Source organism: Lottia gigantea (assembly GCF_000327385.1).
Source record: "Lottia gigantea unplaced genomic scaffold LOTGIsca_16, whole genome shotgun sequence".
Lineage (NCBI taxonomy): Eukaryota > Metazoa > Mollusca > Gastropoda > Lottiidae > Lottia > Lottia gigantea.
The window spans coordinates 1,416,902-1,428,579 of record NW_008707965.1 but is presented as its reverse complement, the minus strand read 5'-3'; the positions used below and the strand labels follow the sequence as shown (position 1 = coordinate 1,428,579).

At 34.3% G+C, this 11,678-nt stretch overlaps 2 protein-coding genes across 2 annotated transcripts; both read left to right on the top strand.

Moving 5' to 3' along the window:
• Positions 1-3,028: 3,028 nt before the first annotated feature.
• On the top strand, positions 3,029-3,421 carry LOTGIDRAFT_158229 (hypothetical protein; the record flags this gene model as incomplete). Its single annotated transcript, XM_009050949.1, has 2 exons — positions 3,029-3,107; positions 3,180-3,421. 2 exons carry the CDS (start codon positions 3,029-3,031, stop codon positions 3,419-3,421), a joined length of 321 nt encoding a protein of 106 aa, XP_009049197.1.
• Positions 3,422-9,846: 6,425 nt separating this feature from the next.
• LOTGIDRAFT_158228 (hypothetical protein) lies at positions 9,847-10,290 on the top strand (the record flags this gene model as incomplete). The annotated part of the gene is made up of 1 exon (XM_009050948.1): positions 9,847-10,290. The coding sequence occupies one exon, from the start codon at positions 9,847-9,849 to the stop codon at positions 10,288-10,290; it is 444 nt and encodes a 147-aa protein (XP_009049196.1).
• Between the last annotated feature and the right edge of the window lie 1,388 nt (positions 10,291-11,678).

Here is an 11,678-nt window from a genome sequence, read left to right as displayed (position 1 = left end):
ATCACCATGGGCCAGCAAGCACCGTAAATTTAATGGGGCATCCTGTTTTTTGAAGGTGGAAAATCTTTTGCTCAAATTTATGAAAACCATATACACCAATATCCAGAGAAATGTATCCGAAGTTTTAAATTAAAAATCCGGCCGTTGAATTTTTAACGCAAAAACTATTCAAAAGTTTACGTAAACCTGTTAAAGGGGCATTCCGCCTTTTTCGTTGAACATTTTCATTATCAAAAACGTCGTAAATTATACCTGAAAAACCTGAAGGTCACGGGTTCAATCCCGGCATAGGTCGAGATGATTTTTCAACCCGGTTTACCCCTGTCAGTGATACAGGTAAGAGGGGCTGACATGGAAAAAGCGTCTAGTCATTCGGATGGGACAATAAACCGAGGCCCCGTGTGCTACAGGCTGTGCACGTTAAAGATCCCTCGACAGTTTGAAAGCGAAAAAGAGTACGCTAATGCAGCTGTCCTGGCAAAATTTCCCTCATTGTACCCTGCATGGCGTCGCAGGTCTTCATTAGTCTACATGACCTGGTGCAGAAAAGTAAGAAGTAAAACTCCATACATTTCATTTCATTTACACCTGAAAATATTTCTAAATTATTCTATTTTTATCTATGTATCTACTTGATCAAATTGAATTTGTTTTAAAAGGGTTAATTAAAAACTGAGAGTACTAATTGCTAATTAAGCATTTTAACCTAGTTTCTGTGAATGGCTATATAATGGCTGGTAATATTTAGTTGAAATCTTTAGAAAACGTAGACGACATATTTCTCTACAATTACTTTACTCAAATCCGTACAATAGTTTTCGAACGGCTTTCAAAAAGCATACTGAAGATAAAAAGGTTACCTTTTACGAAAAGTTTTGGCTGGAATTTTTTAGTTATAACTTTCAATATATCCAGTCATAATCCAGCCAAACACCAAAACTTGTCAAACTGCTTAATTAAAAATGAGTGCGCTCTGTTTTTTTTTATCCTTATGAAACAAATTCCGTTTGATCTAAACAGCATTTTAAAGAAATATTTCAGGTATAATATATGACGTTTTTGATAATTAGAATTTCGCATACTGCCACTTAGCGTTTATGGTAAAATAGAGTATAAAGGAATCTGATTGGTTGCTAATAATGATGTGATGACTTACCCTAGCTTGTTATCAGAAACATCTAATTGTTTTAATTCCCATATTTTTATTTATTTTAAAGATATCAATATCAGTCTTACAGTTAGCAAAATCGAAAATTCTAACTACTCTAGGGAATCGACTACAATCAGGTTTGACAATAGGGTTTGCTTTTGGAAGGTCAATAGAGTGTACATTTTTTCCTTTTTCAATTAAGTAAATGTATACCTAATGGGATTGTAAAGAAGTTTTCTTAGCACCAATTTGCACCATTCCAATTTTCAGCCAGATCCTGTGGTTCCTGCAATTACACAAAAAATAAGTGTTTGATCACAAACATGCTTTATCACACTTTGCGATTAGAAACGTGAATTGCAGGAACCAAAGACATCTGACTGAAAATTTGAATGGTGCAAATTCATGCTATCAGTGTCCTCGATACACATAATTTATTTTTAGAAAACATTTTTACCATCCCTTTAATTCCGAGAAGATATTTGTGTACGATATTCATTCCCTTTATGCGGTTAATACTTGCAATTATACGGTATACAGAAAAAAACTCCAAAATATTAATAAAGCATAATGTATTGGATACAAATTTCTTCTTAGTTCTAAAAGAAAACATTTTATTGTCAAATTACTATGAAATCTTTCTTTTATCAAAAATACACTGGAGTTTACGTAAACATTCTTTGTTTTGAACATCCCATTATCTGTAAATTATGGAAGCCGGCTGCGGCCATATCTACGATAAAGCGAGGAAACTCGATTTCTCGCCCATGAGAAAGAGTGGAAAAAGGCGAGGAAAAAGGCGAGGAAAAAAGGCGAGAAAAAGACTAGGAAAAAGGCGAGAAAGCGAAGGTAAAAAAAGACGAAGAAAAAGGCGAGAGAAAAGTCGAGAAAGCGAGGAAAAAGGCGATGAAAATTTTCCTCGCTTTCTCGCCTTTTCCCCCGCCTTTTGCCTCACTTTCTCGCCTTTTTCCTCGCCTTTTTTACCCTCGCTTTCTCGCCTTTTCCCTCGCCTTTTCCCTCGCCTTTTTCATCGCCTTTTCCCTCGCCTTTTTCATCGCCTTTTTCATCGCCTTTTTCATCGCATTTTTCTTCGCTTTCTCGCCTGCTTGCCTTTTTCATCGACTTTTACTCTCGCTTTCTCGCCTGTTTCCTCGCTTTTTTTACCCTCGCTTTCTCTCATTTTTCCTCGCCTTTTTTTTTACCCTTGCTTTCTCGCCTTTTCCTCACTTTGCCGTGGGCGAGAAGTCGAGGGTAAAATGGCCGCAGTCGGCTTCCATAGCACATTTTATCATTGTTTAGTTTTCTTTGAGAGTCGGGCAAGTGGAATAAATTGTATAACTACAGTTTCAATCCGACAGTTTCACCATAGAATACATAGACTGATATATTATGAGTTTTTGGCTTGAAATTTAAAGCACAAAATTGTTATATTCATATGATGATTGAAATGTAAATTGTTGAAACGCTGTGTATAATATAAAGTTTGGATAAGTGTACCATATTAACTTACGATGACATGGTAATTTGGTGAACCGTTTTGGACAATAAAAGTAGGATGTTCTTTTTTGATATATTGTAAGAATTATTAGATATATTTGCAACATAATCTTAAAACCAAGAGAAACAAAAAGATATAAAGAGTTATACAAACACCACTAAGGATTGGTAAATTATTTGGGAGCCAGATTGAAACCATAGGAGTAGACAGTTACTGTGCAGAAAAACTTTCTAAAGTTTCAGTGTCATAAAGAAACAGATATTGGTGTTTATATTGTGATATACTCAAGGATCATAATGTTCTTCAACAACGTCACTCTAGTTCGTGTTATTTTCATGATTATTGTGATAATGAATACACTTACTAGCAGAATAATCAAAATGCCTCAAAATAGCGACATGACTTTTACAGAATTCCATAACGTACAGTATCAGAACAGTAAAATGATCTGGATTAAAGGTGGGAATAATGGAATTATCGGACTTTTTAATGAAACCCACCCTAACAATTATGTGTATGTAATAATTATAGGGGGTGGGGGAAACACGCGGACTGGAGCAAGACCGAGAGGTGACAACTTTGAAACTGTTACTTTCGATGGGTACTTTATGCTAGAGCCGGAACGGTTTAAACCATTCTGGTTGACATGGAGTGAAGTGTCACTAGACGTTGTATTCGGAGTCGGAAATCATATCGGTAGTGGACAGACAATCCGATTCAATAGGGATCCAACATTTACATTGAATATCCTATATACTGGAGCTGCAGTGTAGCAATGAAAACATACCCTAAATCAAATTGCTTTCAATATGTTACAGTTTTATGAATTTTTTTCGTGTAAGAAGACTACTGTACGGATATAAGCAAAATAAAGGGCTAATTGTAGAGAAATATGTTTCCTACTTATTCTCAAGGTTTCAATATATCCAGTCATAACCAAAACTTGTCAAACTGCTTAATTAACAATGAGTGCGCTCATCTTTTTATCCTTATAAAACAAATCCAGTTTGATCTAAACAGCATTTTAAAGAAATATTTCAGGTATAATTTATGACGTTTTCGATAATTAGAATTTTGCATACTGCCCCTTTGCGTTTATGGTAAAGTAGAGAACAAAGAAATCTGATTGGTTGATAATAATGATGTGATGACTAACCCTAGCTTGTTATCAGAAACATCTAATTGTTTTAATTCCCATAAAACGGGATTCGATCACAGTCCTTGGAGTTAGTAAAAATCGATCATTCTAACTACTCTGGGGAATCGACTCTACAATCAGGTTTGACAATAGCGTTTGCTTTTTGAAGGTCAATAGAGAGTATATTTTTTCCTTTTTCAATTAAGTAAATGTATACCTAAAGGGATTGTAAAGTTTTCTCAGCACCAATTTGCACCATTCCAATTTTCAGTCAGATCCTGTGGTTCCTGCAATTTCACAAAAAATAAGTGTTTGATCACAAACATGCTTTATCACACTTTGCGATTAGAAACGTGAATTGCAGGAACCACAGACGTCTGACTGAAAATTTGAATGGTACAATTTTAAATTTCCTGAGCAATTCACGAAACAGCTTAAGCCAGTTGTTAATTAACACAACCACACAAAAGGAACTCCCTCCAACCTTTCTGGATATCTTTCGTCTGCATTGCAAGTTCCCCATGCACATCTCACTACCAAAGAATGTCACATATACACGAGTTATTAAAAATTATTCTTTCATGACACAAGCTTTGTCGATTTGTTGTTTGTGGGTAAAACATGGCGACTGACAATTGTTCAATATTGAGCTGTCAATCATTCTCGAAGATTTGTGAATTAGAGTGGCACCCACTATGCCTCTTAGCGACTCCGTTTCTAAGATGGCTGGTCGCACTGGGACCAAATAGATGGAGTATGTTTTCTGTATATAGCAGCAGAAGAAACAAAATAGACAGTGCGTGGATACACGTTTGGTTCGTAATTAAAAAAAACTTTTCTTTCAAATCTTATAAAAATATAGTATAAGGTAAAATGAATGTACAGTTATTAATCATCTGGTGCTTAAAGCCTATGTGTGATTCGAACGATAGCCTTATTGTGGTCTGAATCTTTTATAATAGTTACTTCCCGTTAAACGTAGTTCTTATTCCATGCATCATTCGGTAATTCTCGGCAGTTTCTTTAAGTTATTCGGCAATTCTCGGCAGTTTCCGTAAGGTGAATCTGACTCGGCACTGAATGGTGAATTCCGCTGTGTCTCAAGGATCATAATATACTTGAACAACGCCACTCGTGTTATTTTCATGATTATTGTGATAATGAATACACTTACCCGCAGAATAATCAAAATACGTTTATACAGAATTCCATAACGTACAGTATCAGAACAATAAAATGATCTGAATGATGGAGTTATCGGACTTTTTAATGAAACCCACCCTAACAATTTTGTGTATGGAATAATTATACGGGGTGGGGAAAACAAGTGGACTGGAGCAAAATCGAAAGCCGGATTTAAAGCTATAACTTACGATAACAACTTTATGCTAGAGGCGGAACGGTTTAAACATTGAGAAAATTCTCCCAAGATTTCTTGTTGTTAATTAAGGAATGACCTGAACATTTTTAAGTTTATCGATGTATAAACAGAAAAAACCTGTGTACACAGTATAAATCCGCGTAGCGGTTTATACATAAGTGTATACTGGTTCTTTCTGTTTATACATCGATAAACTGAAAAAATGTTCTTATAGTCTACTGCTTGAAAGTTGACTGAGCGGCCACATTTAAAGTTCAATTATTGAAAGCCAAGGTTCGAAATAAGTCCAAAAATCATGATTTTGTTGATATTTGGAGAATGCACATTCGAGGGAATTTGGAAAATACCGTAATCATTCAGTGATGTGTCGATTTCGGAACTGGTGACGTTCGAAGGAAAGACATCGACGCTGTGTAGTGGCAAAAGTCAATCAAACTCAATGATAAAAGTAGTCCGTTAAAAGGCGGAGCTTATATTTACATTCCGTTTACACAGATATAAACCGAATTCACGTGACCGTTGTTATCCAATCAAATTGCGTGATACCGATTGTAAATTCATAAAACTAAGTAAAAATTCATAAAACTAAGTAAAAATTCATAAAACTAAGTAATTTTGAAACATACTTAGAAGCGTGCTAGGTTTAATTGATATATCGTTTCAGAGATTATATTCTTTAGTCATAGCACCTGGTAAGTACAACTGATGATTATATACACTTGTTGGCTAAGTTTGAGAATTTGAATTTTATGTCCATTCTAAGAAGTAGTATTCCTTTAATATCAAACAATGAATGTTATTCACAACTCAGTCTTAATAGTATTTTAAGCTTGTCAATATAAATTATCAACTTTGATAAATTAAGATCAAAACTTTTATTTATTTATTGGCCGATTCGCAAAATAATCACGAAAGGGAGAGTATTCTAGATTTACTTGTTCTGTTTGGAACATTCCAGTTTCATTATGAATGCTATAGGTATTCCACGCCTTGGTCTCGGAGCTAGAAAGTTAAGTGAAATGGTGTGTCGTCTAGCTAAAGAAAGTCTTATACCTAAACTGCCATCAAAAAATAGATCCAATCCACACATAGTCGTCACCCCAACTGAGCCAGAAAGCCTTAAATCTGGAGTTCTCCAATAGCAAATCTGTCTTGTTTGGGTATGTACGATAGCCACCATTGGTGTTATTTTTTATTGCCGTGTATTTATTGAGCAAACCACCAGTAACGAACTCATACAGCAGAGCCTAAGAGTTATTAGTTTCAAACAATCCCAAAAAACCATCACCTGGGCCTTTCACCCACAATACCTTCGAGTTTTGAAGCTTTACATTCTCCTAATGAGTGTAGGTAGATCTGTAGTTGCTGTCCATCAGGATGGCACTGCTGATCCAAAACGTGTGGTATACTAGAAGAATTATTATGCTGAGATAGTTCCAAAATTTCATTTTTAGAGTTAGTTGAGAATATGATATTGAACACAAACAGTTTCAAATGCCCTTAGTTTTGATATAGAATATATCCGAGGAAACTTCTCAAAACACAAAAGAATCGCCGTAGAAGCTCAATATTCCATAATAAGAAATTACCGATGATATTTCCAGAAATCCAAAACAACCTTGTCTGTGCTAAAAGGATTTGAAATTGATGACTCTTGATTTTATTTCAATCTCTCAGCACTGAAAAATATCAACACCAATTAACAACAGATTGATCATTATAGTTCCAAGTTCCAAGTTCCAAGATATATTATTGTGATCCAGATTTCATCATTAATTTCATTATGTAAATCCGAAACCTAATTCAAACCGTTCAACACAAGGTCATTAAGTTCGAATCAAGAATTGAAACTAACGACAAAATTAATATGAACATTTTAAGACCAAATAATCAATAGATTTCTAGCTTAAAGGAATTGTAAAGAGGTTTTCTAAATCTTTTATGTGTATCGGGGACACTGATAGCATCAATATGCACCATTCCAATTTTCAATCAAACGTCTGTGGTTCCTGAAAACCTAAAACTAAGTGTTTGATGACGTCACTAATCGCAAATGGCCTTATGTGATAAAGCATATTTTGCAATTAGTATTCTAATGTAATAACAATTATTATTTCCGATAAGAAACTGGAACCTTGATGGCTTTATTAAATGAAATGAAATGAATGGAGTTTCACGTCCTACTTTTCTGCACCATAAGGGCTAATGAAGACGGGAAACGCCATGCAGGGTGCAATGAGGGAAATTTTGCCAGGACAGCGGCATTAGCGTGCTCTTTCTCGATTTTAAACTGTCGAGGGATCTTTAACGTGCACAGCCTGTGGCACACGGGGCATCGGTTTATTGTCCCATCCGAACGACTAGACGCTTTTTCCATGTCAGCTCCGCTTACCTGCACCACTGACAGGTGGAAACCGGGTTGAATGATCCGAAGGATCAACTCACTGAGCCACCGCGGCTCCCGATTCCTTTATTAAAGCTGTACAAGCATGTACCCCGATTACTCTACAATTGATGTATTGAGCACTATTTTAACAGTGGTATTTGTCTGTAGCTCTACAATTGATATATTGAGCACTATTTTAACAGTGGTATTTCTATATCACTCTACAATTGATGTACTGAGCACTATTTTAACAGTGGTATTTCTATATCACTCTACAATTGATGTATTGAGCACTATTTTAACAGTGGTATTTCTATATCACTCTACAATTGATGTATTGAGCACTATTTTAACGGTGGTATTTCTATATCACTCTACAATTGATGTATTGAGCACTATTTTAACAGTGGTATTTCTATATCACTCTACAATTGTTGTATTGAGCACTATTTTAACAGCGCTATTTCTATATCACTCTACAATTGATGTATTGAGCACTATTTTAACAGTGGTATTTCTATATCACTCTACAATTGTTGTATTGAGCACTATTTTAACAGCGCTATTTCTATATCACTCTACAATTGATGTATTGAGCACCATTTTAACAGTGGTATTTCTATATCACTCTACCATTGTTGTATTGAGCACTATTTTAACAGCGCTATTTCTATATCACTCTACAATTGATGTATTGAGCACTATTTTAACAGTGGTATTTCTATATCACTCTACAATTGATGTATTGAGCACTATTTTAACAGTGGTATTTCTATATCACTCTACAATTGATGTATTGAGCACTATTTTAACAGTGGTATTTCTATATTGCTCTACAATTGATGTATAGAGCACCTTTTTAACAGTGGTACTTCTATATCTCTTTACAATTGATGTATTGAGCACTATTTTAACAGTGGTATTTCTATATCACTCTACAATTGTTGTATTGAGCACTATTTTAACAGTGGTATTTCTATATTGCTCTACAATTGATGTATAGAGCACCTTTTTAACAGTGGTACTTCTATATCTCTTTACAATTGATGTATTGAGCACTATTCACTAACGGTGAAAATATTACCTTTCTTATTTATCTTCATCTTATATTGATATTGTATTCTCAAGTTATGGCAACTGTTAAGTCCAACTGATCAATCTATACTCTTATTAATCTTTAGATTTTATGTCCATTCTTTTCAACTCATCAATTAAGGAAGAAACTTTCTGTACTGAAAGTTATATATAAATTTCCTAATCTTTTTTCTTAGGCTTATTATTATAAGAAGAAACGTTGCTTCCAAGCTATCCAAAATGGCGGACGGCTATAAAACCGGAAGTTAATGTTTTTCAACCAATATCAGCATATCTATAGATAGTAACTTATCGCAAAAGACACTTGGCCCTTCTCTACTAATTACGTGAATTGCAGGAACCACAGACGTCTGACTGAAAATAGTGCTAATTTTTTTTTAAAGAAAATCTCTTTACAATTCCTTTAATGCTTAAAAAGATATTTGGTTGCGATAAAATAAAACAATATCAATAGAAATTTCTTCATTGTTCGATAAGGAAACATTCTATTGTAAAATTACTATGAAATCTTTTATCTGCGTGCAGACTATAATTCGTAGGAAAACTAAATCTTTTTTTTTATCAAAAATGCACTGGAGTTTACGTAAACATTTTTTATTTTGAACATTCGATTATCTGTAAATTCTATCATTGAGTTTTCTTTGAGAGTCGGTCAAGTGGAATAAACTATATGACTATAGTTTCAATCCGATTTCTATACAATTCAGTTTCACCATAAAATACATAGAATGGTAGTTTATGGAGTTTTTGGCTTGGAATGTAAAGCACAAAATTGTTATATTCATAAGATGATTGAAATGTAAATTGTTGAAACGTTGTGTACAATATTGTACCATATTAAATTACGATGACAATGTAATTTGGTGAAACGTTGTGGACAATAAAAGTAGGATTTTCTTTTTTGATATATTTGCAAGAAAATCTAAAAACCAGGTGAAACAAAAACATATAAAGGTTGTACAAACACAGACATTAAGAATTGGTTAACGATTTAGGAGCCAGATTGAAATTATAGGAATAGACAGTTACTGAGCAGAAAAACGAACCTACTAAAGTTTCAGTTTCATAGAGAAACAGATATTGGTGTTTATATTGTGATATACTCAAGGATCATAATGTTCTTCAACAACGCTATTCTAGTTCGTGTTATTTTCATGTTATTGTGATAATGAATACACTTACTAGCAGAATAATCAAAATGCCTAAAAATAGCGACAAGACTTTTACAGAATTCCATAACGTACAGTATCAGAACAGTAAAATGATCTGGATTAAAGGTGGGAATGATGGAGTTATCGGACTTTTTAATGAAACCCACTCTAACAATTTTGTGTATGAAATAGTTGTAGGGGGCGGGGGAAACACGTGGACTGGAGCAAGATCGAAGGCTATAAAGTTTAAAACATTTACTTTCGATAACTACTTTGCGCTAGAGCCCGAACGGTTTAAAGCATTCTGGTTGACATGGAGTGAAGCGTCACTAGAGGTTGTGTTCGGAGTTGGAAATCAGATCGGTAGTGGAAAGACAATCCGATTCAATAGAGATCCGACATTTACATTGAAATATCTAGCTCTTTATGACGGATTTGTTCCGGTATCCTATATACTGGAGCTGCAGTGTAGCAAGGAAGACATTCACTAAATTAAATCGAGTTCCAATATCGTTATATGTAGTTTTATGGAAATTTGTAGTTTAATTTGCACAAAGTTTTCCAAAAATGTGTATTTTGAAAACTGTCGAAGTTATTCGAAATTGTGCGATCATTTTAAAATCACCATGGGCCAGCAAGCACCGTAAATTTAAAGGGGCATTCTGTTTTTTGAAGGTTGAAAATCTATGAAAATTTATGAAAACTATACAGCAATATCCAGAGAAATGTACGTAAACCTATTAAAGGGGCATTCCGCCTTTTTTGTAAAACATTTTCATTATCAAAAATGTCGTAAATTATACCTGAAAAACCTGAAGGTACCGGGTTCAATCCCGGCATAGGTCGAGATGATAACTTCGGATTTTTCAACCCGGTTTCCCCCTGTCAGTGATACAGGTAAGAGGGGCTGACATGGAGAAAGTGTCTAGTCATTCGGATGGGACAATAAACCGAGGCCCCGTGTGCTACAGGCTGTGCACGTTAAAGATCCCTCGACAGTTGGAAATCGAAAAAGAGCACGCTAATGCCGCTGTCCTGGCAAAATTTTCCTCATTGTACCCTGCATGGCGTTGCCTGTCTTCATTAGCCCACATTGTGCAGAAAAGTAGGACGTAAAACTCCATTCATTTCATTTCATTTATACCTGAAAATATTTCTAAATTATGCTATTTTTATCTATGTTTCTACTTGATCAAATTGAATTTGTTTTAAAAGGGTTAATTAAAAACTGAGAGTACTAATTGTTAATTAATTGATTGGCTTTATAATGGCTCCATATATTTATTTGAAATCTTTAGAAAACGTAGACGACATATTTCCCTATAATTAGGCGTTTACTTTACTCAAATCCGTACAGTAGTTTTCTAACAGCTTGCAAAAAGCATATTGAACATAAAAAGGTTACCTTTTACGAAAAGTTTTGGCGTTAAAAAATTAACGCCTGAATTTTTTAGTTAAAACTTTCAAATACGTTATGGGATAGATTTCTATAGATTTTGGTTTATAGTTTTCACACATTCACAATTTTCACAAAAAGTTTTCACAAAATAACGGAATGTCCCTTTAAGCTCGTTATGTTTTTTGTAGGACTAAGAAGACTACTGTACAGATTTAAGCAAAATAAAGGACTAATTGTAGAGATATATTATGTTTCCTATTTATTCTCAAGGTTTCAATATATCGAGTCATTATAAAGCCAAACACCAAAACTTGTCAAACTGCTTAATTAACAATGAGTGCGTTCTGTTTTTTAACCCTTTTAAAACAAATTCCGTTTGATCTAAATAGCATTTTAAAGAAATATTTCAGGTATAATATATAACGTTTTTGATAATTAGAATTTTGCATACTGCCCCTTTGCGTTTATGGTAAAGTAGAG